We start from the raw sequence: 14,913 nt of genomic DNA, 5'->3' as shown, positions 1-14,913 counted from the left end.
TTTTACCCCCTTTACGCCCTTCGGGGCTGCTAACAACGAGCTAATACACAGGAACGGCACGGCTCCTACACCGCTTAACTCCAATAATAGAACCTGGTCCCACATCCCTTGCATTTGATAATGAAACAATCAGAATTTGTTGAATTGAAATATGTTCAATCTCATTTCTTTTACGTGGTTTTGGCAACTATCAATTATCTCTTTCCTCGGCTTCCTACACGGATATAGCCATAAACAGTATCTAGTAGGCAACCTGGGAACTACATTAGCTTAGGGGGATCGGGTAGCGAGCGCTCTCCTCGGCAAAGCAGACAAGAAGCAATTCCACCATTGGGAACGGCACGCCCCCTTCCCTAGGGCTAGAGGTATTCACACGCTGCATTGAACCTAACGCTAGAGCGAGTACTACGATGAAAATCACTTTTACGAGCGATACCTTTGTCTTTGGTGCTTGAGTTGTCCTCCCAGCGGTGTGGTCCTCGGTTTCGGAAATGACATATTGAACCGGTATCTTTAGCATATAAAAAATCCTTTGTTTGACGGCATCCCTCCTCTAAAGCTGCTTCTCCTTTCCGGTTCGTAGTGGTTACGAGCAGAAGTGCAATTCAAAGCGCATTCCATAGTTGTATTAGATAGTTTAGATATAGTGACCCACTAGTTCGAGATGCACTGACCTTGGCCATTGCCTGCTAACTACGGTCATTATATGTCAATTCGGATCGCACACCGGAAGCAAAGATGAGGGGATTGCCAACTTGAATGAATGTAATCCGGTTACGGTGTAGGGGAGATTTATTATTGAGTTGATAACGCACTCTGTTTACTAACATTGAGAACTAAGAGGTAGAGGGCATCTAGCCTGTCACTTTTCCTTTCGAAAGTGCAAACAATTCTACGGTCATTATATGTCAATTCGGATCGCACACCGGAAGAAAAGATCAGGGGATTGCCAACTTGAATGAATGTTAGTGCTTTTTCATTGCCTTCGTGTTAAATGACAGGCAGGCTAGTAAATGACAGGCACACATTTCCATCAGTCATATCCTCTTATTTATTAAGGGAGTTTCCGACACGAGTTTCCCGTTCAACGTTCCGCTTCGCTCCACTGTTAGATAGGCAATTCAATAGTTACCGATGAAAAGAGTTCCCCTTCTCTTGGCCAATTGACGTTCTGCTTCAATAAGTCATGACCTTCACTCTCCTCAAGTGAGGAGGGCATATTGTTTGACCAACGAAAGCCTCACTAGTTCCTTCTTCCCGTTCACTATTCCTGTAGCCTGATACGAGTTATTTAGTTGGTGTCTCCTTGTTCTTGGGAAGAACCGAAGGTTCATTCGCGGCACTCGTAGACATAGTTGTATTTCAGACCCTCTTCTTTCCCTAAAAAGCTAATAAATAAAAACAAGAGAAAAGCAGAAGCGAAAGATCGAGTCGAAGAGTGGAGGTCGCTCGGTATCTCGAGTCGATCAGTCCCATTCATTCTTGCCTGAAACAAGTGGGCTATTCATTCCGGTGCCACCTTTGTTCAATCGAGTCCATGTTCTCTATTTCCCAAAACCCATTCGTTCACCGACCCGTGGACCAGAGGTTTAAAGCTTGGAATTGAGCTTTGTAGCTTTCTTTAGTACAATCTTTTTGCGAGAGCAACCCCCGGTTCGTTCCTAAGACTACACTCACAACTTTATCTGTTCATGTTCCGGCATAGGAGATCTAGTGGTAGGATAGGGGACAGAGCTTTAGGGCTGCAGTAAACCTCATATGCGCGTGGCTCATCATAAGACCTTAGCCTGATGTCCTACCCAAAGACTTCAAAGGTAGTCACAGGACAACCTTTCTGAGTTCTAACTTCCAAACCTATAACTTGGTTTGCTTGCCTGCTTCCTATCTGACCTATCAATCAAAGAAATGTTCTAGTTCCGCGATACAAGCTTGACTGTCTCTCTGAGACAGTAGATTCCTTGGTTGGGGGTCCCTTTATCAAAGGCTCCCTTCCCTAATGATCATACAACAAATGAAGGTGGTTAGAAAGATGGCACATCGATCTTCTGTACACCCTGTTCATGCTGCGGAACGCAGAAAATCCGCCTTCCTTGGAAAAAAAATTCCTGACTCCGAAGTCTCAAAGGAGACTTGGGCGGCGCCTTCTGAAGAGCCCTTCATTCTACGACTCAGATAGGCTAGGATTCATGTCTCAGCCGGAAGGGGTCGTAGGACTGACTCAGACAAAGCGTTAGAAGTACGATCTCTGAATCTATAAGCTTTGGCCTGCCTTCTTCCCTTATCTAATCTCTTAGGTAATAAGAAAGTGGTGTTAATTGTCACGCTAAGGAGCTGACCAGTGACATTTCTGTCTCAATTGAAGTCAACCTTACTATACTCGCTTGTAGGAGATCATCGCTCAGAAGGGCGTTCTTTCGCTAGAAAAACAAGAGTTTGAAGATCACCCAACCCACGAAAAGGTCAGAACTCTCGATCTAGCCCCACTTTCTATAGCAATTTATCGACATGTTGTTTCGAATGTCCTTGAAAAGGCCTACACGCATACCCTGCCACTCGATGTGTAGTGGGTTTGTTCAGTAGAGATGGGTAGAGCGCACAAGTATTGGCAGGAAAGTTTCACCCTTCTTAAAAGAGAAAAAGTCTGTATTGAACTCTGATTTGAATTCCTTTCTTATTAGTTTCAAAGTGCAAAATGTTCATTGCCTTGATCAGAGCCTTTAAGCCTTTTAGAAGCGAGCATTTCCGCAGCTTCTATTTTTCCTAAAGCTAATGAACCGAATGGAAGAGAAAAACTTTGAATAAATAATAAAGAAGGAACCAACAAGAAAATAAAGAATTGTTCCAACCTCGGCTCGGGGTCTGTCAGGAAATGGAAAATAGTTCTCTCTCTCATCTGGTCTCGCCACAGTGACAAGAAAAACAAGTGAATAATTGGAATAGAACGCAATCGTCAACCAAAATCGGGTAGGATGTATTCTAAAAGAAAGCCTTGCCTCACTCGCAAGTGAGGACCTCACCCCTCCTTCCTCATTTATTGAGAATGGAAAAAGATAATGTTCATTGCTTCCGCAAAACAAGAGTTCCACGGGCGGCTGCTCCTGAACGAGCTGCTCATGCTCAAATTGATCAACATAAAGTGGAAAGTGTAGTAGAGATATTACTTGCAGTATGAGAAGGAAGAGAAGATCTAACCTCTCTACTTGACACCTCTGAACCAACTTCATTCCTAGCTAAAACAGGAAAGCTGAAAGTACTCAAGCTTCAAACTCCTTGCTAACAGCCCTACCGATAAAAGGAATAATGCTTCAAGGACTATATAACTAGCTCTTATATGAGTTCCTGGTAAACCACTACTTGCGTAAAGTACTCCGCTCGCTCCCCTGCTCGTTCAAAGTATTCCACTCGCTAGGATCTTAGTAAATAAGCTTACTACTTACCTTTCCTTCCTAGCTTTGAGAGCAATACTACCTATAATAACACAATGAACTTATCCTACTTAGGGAACAGGCTGGCATAAAGGGCAAAAGAGAAAGAGTTACACCCGGTCTAAAACCAGGTGGTGTTACTTTCCCGCTTCCACCTAAACCTGCTTGCAGGCCTTATAGAAAAGTCTTGTATAAGATAACTACCTTGACAACAGGAATTCTCTAACTTACTTGTAGATAACGAACTTGCTGAAGGAGGTTAAGATAGTTTTCCGTTAATGGGGAGAGAGAAAAAGAGTCCTCGCTTTCATAATCGGTAATCAGAGTCCAGGCTTCCTACACCCATATTTTACGACAACCTATGAACCGACTAACTCAAGAGCTGGCCTTAGAGAAATTGTCCTAACTTATCCAAGTAGTCCTAATAAATGGCCATGATGAAATACTCTTCCTTTCCCTGCGGCACTCGCTTGAAGGACTCGAAAGCTGACTAATGCTGATAGGAAGAACTTTCAAAGTTCTCGTTAGTCCTTTCATTGAAGCTAGTGACATCATCTGACTCTATCAATTCATTCTATCTTCTTTTTCTTTCATTTATCTCTTTCTTATCTATATAGTGTATTACCCCAAAAGATAGTGAGTTAAGCAAGCATGTGGGAAGTAAGCGAGCAGGGTGAGGCGGCGGCTTGTAGAAAATCCTCGATATCTATATCGGAGTCAGCATCCGTTTTTGTTTGAGTTTTGCTATTACTTACGTCCTTTTAGCTAGTTCGACATGTTTTCATTAGTCCTTCAAGCAAGTGAGCCAGTCCTGGTAGGTCTTTTTAGCCTTTAAGTAGTAGTCCTGTTCGAAAGATAGTTATCATAGTGAAGTGAGTTATTACAGTTTTTCGAGTTTCTTGAAGGCCAGGCAGTCAGCCAAGGAAGGAAGTTATGGTGTGGAAGTCTTCTAGTCTGTCTTCCCCTTCAAGCTCTCGAGTACACTAGGGGAGAGGTATCGAAAGTCAAAGTATAAATCAAAGTGAAAGTAAGAAGTATAAGTAGTAGGCTATCGATTAGGTTTTTCTACTTAATTAAGCTGCTTATGCAAAGTTTTAGAATTTGTTCACATAGGCAGCATGATTGGGGGCATATTTGTTGCTTCCCAAGGTAGTTAGTTCACCACACAGGCATGTTAGTACTAAACTGCAGAAAACTATTAAGTCATCCAATTCATGCCGCATTGCAAGATTACTCTACCACTCTATAAATGGTATATAGATAAGTGTCTTCACTTCATGAAATGAAAATCAAAGAAATTGAGTACTAACACGTATTGCTATGGATGCTGCAAACAGGCTTTCGGCAGCAATTCTAGAAAAAAGGAATAGGTGTTTTAGCCAGGTCATCAAATCAGGGGGGATATGCCAAGAAGAAATCCATGGAAATCAGCATTCCAAGAACAATAAGTTGGCACTTTATTTCATATATAAACTATTTATTGAGGGAAAAGATATGCAAAACTAGAGTGGAATTGATTTAATGCACTATCGTTATGCTTTGGCCAACCCTCTTTTCCAAGTTCCTCTTGTTTATCCAATCTGTATTCCAATCATAAATCCAAGGTAAGATCAAGCCAAAGGGGAATCTAGGTACCGTTGACCCAGGAAATCAAGTATCAAAGGACCCGGGCAATAGGTTTATGACTGAACTGAAACTAGAGCAGGGAATAGCAGGATGCCTATGTTTCCAATACAGAAATCCTTAACAGAACAGAGCACAGACAATAGGGCCAACTATTGATCTTACTTTCCCTCAATAAATAGTTTGGATTGGATAAACAATCCTACTTTCATTCCAATCATAAAACAAGGGAAAAGATCAAGGGAGAAAACCCTTCCAAGAAAACTAGTAACCAAACCCTGACGAACTTGCATTTGTTGAGCGAAAAGAAGAGTTCAACAGGAAGAACGTATGAAGAGATTGAGATGTTTGGATCTTGGCTAAATTTATAAGCGAAGAATGCATGTGAAGTATTAAAGGTACATTCGACTATATCTCATTCTATAGAAACCATTTCTCAATCTATAGAAACCATTTGCTTTAGGTAGACGTGATGGTACTTCCACTATTTTGGCATCTTATGGAACCCAATTCGAGATATATAAACTAGATCCTTGTTATTAGAATGATGATCTCTTGGCTATGACTGAGTCATATATTAATGGAAATGGTTTGCTCCTCCGAAAGTCCAAGTTGAGGCCAAGTAGTGGCAAACTAGAATCCTTCTTTTCTTTTCCCTTCGTGGTTAGTTTCAGTTCAAATGACGAATTGAGACAGAAACCAATGGATTCCAGTGGCTGGGGGATCCTATGTCTATAGATAGATTCAAGTACCATTCTATACCCCTTCCCTAGCGCCCTATAGACCTGTTTTGCTAAGTGGGTCCTACTTAGCTGGTCAGCCTAGGGGGGGATGCAATTCAAGAGACAAGTTCTACAAGTTCTCATGGCCGAGATCCCCGTATTGGTAACGGGGCTGGTGCTGACTCGTTCAGAAAACAAACCCCCGATGTTCTTGGGAAGAAAGAGAGAAGGACGGCCCTGTAAGGGAGATCCTGTGTTGGAAGATATTGGTGGGTGTCATCTCGTTCAATTCTGGGTCAAATGACAAGAGGGCCGTTCAAGCAGATTAGAAGTAGATGTTGTTGAGAAAAGGTCAAAGTGCCACTATGGAGGTCAAAACAAGTGTCTACCTACCAAGTGAATTGTGATTGAAATGACGATGGCAACAGGTTGAGCTCTATCCACTGAAATGGAATCCATCGATGCGGTAAAGGATAGAGCAGAAACAAATCCTCCATTTCCCTGCCTTGCTACCGAACAAAGAAGAAATGCTAGAGTGAGGAGACCTGTTGGTTGACCAACTGAAGGAAACGACGCCTCTCCTGCTTTGCTTACTTTTGGCCAGCATTCGTCTTCGGCTTACAGTAGCGTTTGTAGCTCTATTGGAAATCGAATTTCTATGTCCGTCCATAAAAAGCATCAACTTCTAGTGCCGCCATCCACCACAAGAGTAGGTAACCTGCTCGCTCTTTTCTCTATTGGGGGATCTAGGTATATCTTCCAACTCTCCTTCCTACACACTGGCATACAAAGCAGCCTCCTAAACTGCATTTTGTAACTGAACCTCCACAGTTTTAAAACCTAAGGGTGGATCAAAAGGCACCGGTATTCTCTAATCTAACTTGAATTCAGATCAATAATCAAGGGGCACAAGAAGAAGGCAAGAGCGCGGTTCCGGCTAAAACCAACTCTGTGAGGAAAGCAAAACTCAGCGGTCACTGATCCGCTCGAACCACACTACTTACTTAGGCTCACTTACGAGAGCTCCCCTGATTCTGATCTCTGATCTAGTAGATGCGAGAAATCAATCCAACTCCATCTGATCTTATGATCTTTGCAGAGGACAAAGGTACTAGGGATATTTCCTCCATTTATATTCGTAAGAAAGAACTCCCACTATTCGTTTGTATCAGCCTTTAGCGGGTCTTGGTGAATCAAAAAAGGCCTAGATAATGCGCATTGCTTTTGAGTTCGATTTGAACTAACTAGTTTCCAGGGTTCTCCAGGAACCTACTATTTGTTTGGAGTATAGCCAAGTGGTAAGGCATCGGTTTTTGGTATCGGCATGCGAAGGTTCGAATCCTTTTACTCCAGATTATGAAGACCCGATCGGATTTGTCAAGAACGAGCTAACAACTACAGGGGAAGCGGCTCAGTATCAACATACCACCTGCCCGTCTCATCAATGACAATCATCCGTTTGGATGAGGCCATTCTAAGGGTTGTTTAGCATTGGCATCTGCTCTCTTCCCACGGAGTTCTTGTCCCCATGACCAGTATCAGCAGAGGCAACACCTGTAAGCATCAAGCCAGCCAAGAAGTAGAAGTTGGTAAAGATGGCACAAACAAAATAAGAAAGGAACTTGGTTGGTGATCTTACATACGGGAGGCCTTCTATAGAGTGAGGCAAATAGCGATTTTGCTATAGATACTGGGATCAGAAAATGGTAGTGGATGTGGACGCCGAACAGGTGGCACGAAATGCTCGTTCAACGGACGGAGTCATACCACCGCCTCCTCCTGCAAACGAGCAAGTTCTAAGCTTTATCGATCTTCTCCGGCTCACGAAACTCTGGTCTAATGCCCGCCTTTAGAAAGGACCTGTTTCTTCCTATTATTCATATCCGCTAGGGGTACGAAGGAGAAGGAGACCGGATGCGTTAAGCTAGTTGGTAAGAGTTCTTGTCACTATTGATAGTGGCCCTAGAGAAAGAGCTTACGCTGATTGTTCTAACTTCATTCATATTTTATTCTGCAACTGAGACCTTTTCCCACATCTGTGCCAGGAGGGCAAGCGGTCAAAGCAGAAAGGGTTCTCGCTTCTCCGTCTGGAAGGACACCAAATGGACCAAATCCTATCGATCTTTCCTTACGACTCGACTTCAAAAAAAAGGCCGCAGAGGGCTAAAGGCAGTATCTTTAGTCTACCCAACTCCCTTGCTGCCTATTTCCTTTTAGACGGTCATTCCGTGGGGCCACGAGCACCATCAATTGCATTATCCCAGGTACCACACATCACTCCAATCAGAATAAGCGGGAATGCTAGTTGGAAAGACAGAGAAATAGAATAATGAGAATCATATGGTCTGCTTGGGAAGATAAGCAAAGAAAGCTCTAAGGTTTCCCTTCCTGCATTCAGAGCTTATCAATTCGTCCCACGCTATATAGTGAAGCAAAGCTATCTACAAATCGAGCATATCCTTTATCCGAAAGGTAGTGGGCTTTCACCCGTACTCGCCCTTCCACTTCACACTTACTAAATTAGGCTGAGTGTATGCGCACATGAAAACAAACAGAAAACGAGTGAGCACTTTCTTTCTATAGACAACGGTCAAGTCTGCGATCCAAACAGTGATGAAAAGAATTCTCAAATCATTCGCGGATGGACGTGAAAGAAGGAAGAACCAAATGGCACTGCTTCCTCATAGCGAGCTTCGGGTACCCGATCAAGGGACTAATGAAACACCAGTACATGTCATACAGAAGCTCCACTCATCCCTCCGCGAGCCCAACTTAAGTTTCTATCGGACCAAGCTATTCCTCAATCCAGTGCCCTAATCCTTTCGAACTTGGGTCCAGAAAATAGTGCTATTGTACAACCTGGGGAAGTCAAAGCACATTCTAAGTGGGCCGCATGGGTCGGCCCTTTCACCTCATTCTTTTCCGTTTCCACGCTCTGAAACCGGGTTCTTTCACTTCAATCTCTCTCATAATCAACCTGAGATATGATGCTGTTTCATCATAGAATTATGAGAAATCCCTTGTTGGCTGGGACGGACCCTTAGTATAAGATAAGTCAACACAAAAGGTTGTGTCAGTTTCTCAAAAGACATGGGCTCGCCTTTCGGGGTGACTAGCTGCATTCATTGGTTTGCTTTCTTCCACCAACTTCACAACCATCCTTCGTTGATGACAGGCAAGCTCAACCACAGTTTCCGTAGTTTGGTTCAATTCATTCGGCATTTCCATTTCCAATTGGTAAGTTCTATTTTCTCCGACCCAAGGAAGAAGATCACAAGCGGGAGTCCCCTCTAGGAAGAGATGCTTTCCAAAGGCCGTACACTACTGTTGAATGGCCAAATAGGGATTGAAACAGAGTAAATAACTATAGTATCCCGTCGTAGTGGTAGCTGCATTTACGCGACCGGGTCCGAGCCACGGGACAAGACCAAATTGGATTGGATTTGTCACATCCGCGGATGGAAGACCGTAGATTTCTCACTTTCCCTACTCGGAGAGCACGTGTATGTAGTCCGCCTGTATCTACTTATTTATTCGGAGAGCGCCATTAATAGGATTCAGAAGGCGTACAAGCTATGGTGGAGCCGTTTACCAATGCACCCAGTTCTCCTCATATTTGATTCTTTTTTTGGTATCATTGGTTCCACGTACGTCTTTTGGGCGAGCTTTCTTCACTATCATCAAAACCAACGCTCAAACCGAAGCTTTCCGAGCAGTTGTTTATTTCTCACTTTAGCTGCTGTCGTTTTCCTCTTCCGAATTAAGCGAGTTAAAAACAAGGGGATCGGAAGAACAAACAATAAGAATGAGGGATTGAAGTCCGTTTCCTTCGTATCGTATTTCAACGGATCGGGTAGTTCTAGTCTTTTTTGATTACTCCTTCCTTTTTCCCATCATTTGACATAACATAATTAAGAAATTGTTTGATGGTCAACGGAATGAGTAGAGAAGAAAAATTCCCTTATTCCAAAAGAAGTGAGTGCCAAAGCGAAAATATAGTAAAGAACAAAAGAACGAAATGCAAGGGTTGCATCCGCTGTTTCAACTCCGGACGGTTCCTCCGCTAGGTTATTGAGTTGGCTCACCCGTTATTCTTCATCAGACAACGCACACTTAATGGAAAAACGAGGTATCTTTTTGGAAAACTTCTCTACTTATGACTTTGTTAGCGCTTTGAGGGCTTCACTATGTTCTCTGAAATCTTGTATAAATAAGAAAGAAGTCTTTCTCAAGAGATGACTCTGCTGATACCGAGTTTCAATGCAAAATGGCTCCCGCTTCTTCTGAAAGAAAACTGGGGAAAAATCAATATGGAGCCGTCAGAGGCTTATCTGGCCGATATGACTTCTTGAAATTCTTTCCTGAGAAAAACCTAAAATGGAGGGGTTCGGGCTTTGGCTCCAGGCTCAAACTCTATCTTGTGGTAGACTGCCCTCCTAGGGAGCGCTTGGGTAACTAACTTGTGGGGCATGACATCCCAAATTCACCAGTTACATTAGGAATTTCCTGAAAAAAAGTCTTATGTGTATTGGATCCGCTCTTCTGTTAGCATGAACACATGAATGAGATTCTTCTTATTCTTCCTAAATAGAACCCCCCACCATCACCTTTCTTAGGACTATCAAGCCTTCTCGAATTAAGTCTATGGTAGAAGCTTTGAACGTAGACCCGGATACAAATCTTTCACTCACTGAAAAGTGAAAACCTGTGACTATATCGTCCTGAAGACGGATGCGGCGGGAAGAAGTGGCATTTAGAAGTGTTGCTGACTTTACATTTAGGTTTCGGCATAACAAAGCTTGCACTGTCTTTTCGCACTTAGGCGCACAGCGTGCCGTTGGTAATGATTCTACTACGGTGCTGCAAATTCGCAAGCTGATCCTAAGTAATCGTTGTTGTTCATTGGATTCCTCCAGAATTACTTCGTTAGGATTGAAGAATTGCTGCAATTCTTCCTGAATAGACTCGATTCTCCCGTCGAGAGTTTCTTTGAAAGTCTTACCTAAACTCTTCCGACTGAATATGAGAAAGCCTATAAAACAACGAGCTACTATCATTTCTTCATTATAGATTGAGATCTTCTTCGGACTTGATGCACAAATAGATGGAATAGCAGCAAATAGCATATTTCTAGCCTTCATATCCGTAGAAAGAAATCTCATCTCCAGGTAACTCCATCTTTTTCAGCTTTGCTCGCTCACTTTTGAAAGGAAGACTTAGTTTTAGATCGGCGTTGGTTTTTCCAACGAAACATTCTTTCACGAACTTTAATGACAAAATGCTAGTTGCCTCGTAACGCATACACTGGAGGTCCCATCGACGAAGACTACTTACTATACGCGTTTTCAAGTAGCATTTCGTGCTCTTTTTCGTCGCCAGCTAAATCAATCAAGTTGACAAGATCTTGCATAAATCACCTTATCCGCTAGGGAAATGCACTCCTGAATAGACTCGATTCCCCGCCCCGCATCAGTGAAATGTCTAAGACGCAACGGAATAGCAACGTTTCTTTCTATATGATAATATGCACCGAGGGGAGGAGATGCCTTAAAATTGGTTTCTTCTTTTCAAGAGTTGGGATTGAAGGATTTGCTAATGCCCGACACTTCTCGACTAGAAACTCTTCCGCTCCTCCGGACCTTTGGAAAACCAAGAAGCAGAATGCAGTGTCTGCTATGATTCCCCCAGATGTAAGTTGGCCTCCCCCAGCCACAGCTATTTTAGCCGATTTTTTCTTTTGGATATGGCAAGTGGTTGTAACTGCTAAATACAAATCAATGAATGTACTTGAACTGACGGTATCAATAAGGGCAATGCCTGTTTGTCCACCAACAGTGACCTTGACTGAAAATGTGCCAGCAGTGACCTGCCCTGAAACTGCATGAGCCAAAATATGCATGAGATACTCATTTGGAGGGGAGTCCTGATCCTGTGGGATTTCTTCATCTTCTTGTACTGCAATCTCTTTTGTGGCATCATTTGGTGTGTAAGTTTCCTGCATGACATTGATAGTAGGGATTAACTTGCAGAAGTTTTTGATTGGTCTTTTTCATGTCATGGGATAACCCCCCCGAAAGAAGAGTGCAAAGACCAAGTTCCCATTTCCTCCATTCATCCACGAGAATCGATATTCATTCTTTCCACTTTGAATACGTCAATTCTCATCCGTTACTTGAGATTCGATACGTAAGATACGTCATTTCTCATCCGTAACTTCCATCCGATAAGGGCAATAAAGCCAAGGCAAGCTCATATTTGCGTATCTAAAGGCTTGGTGTGGAGTTTTGGGGAGAGGGCCTGGGTTTCGGGAGATGAAACAAGCCTACTTTTACAGCTAAGTGATTAGGACTTGATCGAAAAATATTGCTCTCAAAACATGCATTTTTGAGGTAAACTAGAAAAACACTACTTTTGACCCATAGTGATCCGCACTTTTTTCATTGGAAATCGAGTTTCCTTAGGGAAAAAGGACTTGCTAACTTTTGCAGCTATATGAAACGGACTTGCCTACGGCACTTTTGCACCGAAGAAACTAAAAAATAGTCTTTCTCCGCCTAAAAGCAAGGTAGGATTTCTATGAAACAAGTCCGGATAGGTAACTAGGCGGATAGGAAGGATTTCTACGAGCTTCAGTTCATGAATTGAAATATGCATGCATCCCATTCATAAGGAGTAGCTGGCTATCTGTGTGCAACACTCATTTCTTTCTAGGAAGATAAGATCCCGCTCTCAGGCATTGGAGCTGCTGGAATATGATACGAAAATACAGATTGATGTTTCTGCTTCTCCTCTCTCGGGAATAGTTTACCGACCGGGCCACCTGTAAATTCTTTAGTTAAAACAGGCCTCAGGATTAGTCATCCTAGTATCAAAAATCATCTATTTTGCTTTCCGAAGGTAGACAGCAGCGTTGATTCTCCGATTATAGGATGGCAACATGTGTGAAGTCTAGTACCAGATAAATTTCTATGTATGGCGAGAAGTCCAACTGTCAAGCATGGCACGATTCCAGAATCATCGCTTGGCTGCTGCTTAGATGAGATGAAACCTGAGCTGACTTCTCTGTTTTAGTACCGGCCAGGCCTGCTTCTTAAGTGAACTCATCCATTCCCTTGTTAGTACAGAAGGAGGCGATATCGTGTCAATTCCCTAAATAAAACCGTCTTTTCCAATGATTTAGGGCCCATACCCCAATAATGATGACGAAGAGGTCTTCCTGCTTCAAAAATAGGGCTTCCTGACCCGAGAAAAGAGTGCACATGGAAGTAGTTACGCTCAATTCTCCAATACGACTTTGGGTGTGACCCCAACCCCACCAAATGGTGATCCTCAAGACCAAAGAGAATTGAACGAGAGAGAAGGAAATCGTCCACAGAGAATCGGAGTATCCGTCCTAGTGATAGTTAGAAAGAGTTGGCCAATACAGAATCTCATGCGCCTCTCATTGATGAACCCCTTTTTCCTTTATCCTCTATTGGTGGCAGAATCTCATGAACCCCTTTTTCCTTTATCCTCTATTGGTGGCCAATACAGAATCGGAGTATTCTTATGAGCGGAAGCCATGCACCTATCACCTATAACCGGAGAAGTACTATACGGCACGGCACCTTCGGCGAGAACTCAACTCAACAGAGAATGATTTGACAAACATTGATCCATGCTTGGCCTTAGCCTGAGCTCAACTCTGAAAAAGAAAAGAGGATAATCTCTCTAGCTTGTGGAATCACTACCCTGGATGCTTAGATAGCTCGAGAAAGTGCGCCACTTCTCCCTTAGAGCCCATCTATCTAAACGGGTATAAAAACAGAGAAATAGGCTCTTTAAGTGAAGTGAGAACAGAACTCGATCTTTGCTAGGCGTGAGAAGAAGATATCGGTCCTTTGGCCATCGGGTAAAGAAATCCTTTGAATGGATCAGTGAGTTCCGGCACGATTGCTGGAACGAACGGAATCTACGGGAACGAGATCTTTCTGTTGGCACGATATCTTTCAGGAACTGCGGTAATCCAATCCTTGAGCTAAGGACGAATGCTTGATTTGCAATCTTTCAAGACGATTTTCTTGTAGCAGATGTGGAATCCATATTGGCATAACGGGTTCTACGTGAAGTCAGACGTTCGTCATCATTTGAGGGTTCGGGTCGGGATCATGGCCATAAATCGCTACTTTTTCCACTAGAGCGAATAGCATTCTTCGAAACAGGCACAGGACACTAGAGCGAATAGCATTCTTCGAAACAGGCACGCACAGGACTTGAAGCAGAATCAGAGAGTGATCCCTTTCCAACAGACTGATCGAATTCCAGTGATACACTACGCCTGGCACTATTCGTCACATTAGTAGTTAAGTTACTCATTTGTTACGAACAAAGAGACGCTAGAGATTCTATGAACTTCAGATCGATGCCATTCACTAATCTCAGTCGTCTTTCTACGGATTTCTGGGCCGATGGGCGATAAACCTTAAAAGTAGCTACTACGGGCTCTGTGGCGCGTCTCAGAGCCCTTCCCCATGGGGGGTTCCCGTTCTGCTAATCTTGCTATCTTCCCCAGGTTTGCTCGTTTTGATTGGAACAAGAAGTCCGTATTGGTATTTCTTGGTATTGGTAGCAGATGTTCAGTGGTAACAAACAGTAGCTGCAAGTAGACCATCTCTCTTTCTTTCATACAAGTAGATCGTTGGGATGAGATCTGTAGTCTAAGAATCGGTTCATAGGAAAGCACACCTTGCAGTTGGCATCGGTAGAAGATTTCCGTCTTATCCCTCGGAGTGGAGCTAGACTCACTTCCTTTGTTCTAGACATTATACGTTACTCGTATTGGATCTGGAGATCTGCCTCGGGATGGAAAGGTATCGATCGACCAAGAACTTGTCGAATTTCTTTGACCTCGGAGCCCGTACAAGCTCTTCTTCGACAACCATATGTGACCTCCCCGAGTTTCGAACCCCTCGCCCTCTAAATGTGGATCTCCTCCTCCTCGTTGTTGCCGTGGAGAGACCTCACGTCTAGTTGAAATAGATGCAAGTAAAACTTTCTGACAGCTATGTGAGCACGGATCTTTCCATCATAAGAATAGGGCTCTTGCAATAGATCAAAATCACTAGTCCATTCTGATTCGGAAGGTAGGGCTGGGCTGGCAGGTT

At 43.2% G+C, this 14,913-nt stretch overlaps 1 protein-coding gene across 1 annotated transcript; it reads right to left on the bottom strand.

Annotated features, from left to right (window-relative positions):
- Positions 1-10,272: 10,272 nt before the first annotated feature.
- On the bottom strand, positions 10,273-11,178 carry LOC123091835 (ATP synthase protein MI25). The gene has a single exon (XM_044513436.1). It carries the CDS (start codon positions 10,930-10,932, stop codon positions 10,354-10,356), a length of 579 nt encoding a protein of 192 aa, XP_044369371.1. The 5' UTR covers positions 10,933-11,178; the 3' UTR covers positions 10,273-10,353.
- Between the last annotated feature and the right edge of the window lie 3,735 nt (positions 11,179-14,913).

Source organism: Triticum aestivum, chromosome 4B (assembly GCF_018294505.1).
Source record: "Triticum aestivum cultivar Chinese Spring chromosome 4B, IWGSC CS RefSeq v2.1, whole genome shotgun sequence".
Classification (NCBI taxonomy): domain Eukaryota; kingdom Viridiplantae; phylum Streptophyta; class Magnoliopsida; order Poales; family Poaceae; genus Triticum; species Triticum aestivum.
Note: the sequence above shows the minus strand (reverse complement) of the source record. Positions and strands in the feature narration are given on the sequence as shown.

What these genes read in the sequence shown, in the direction of transcription:
- LOC123091835 (XM_044513436.1), bottom strand. Translation starts at nt 10,932, where the DNA reads ATGAGATTTCTTTCTACGGATATGAAGGCTAGAAATATGCTATTTGCT.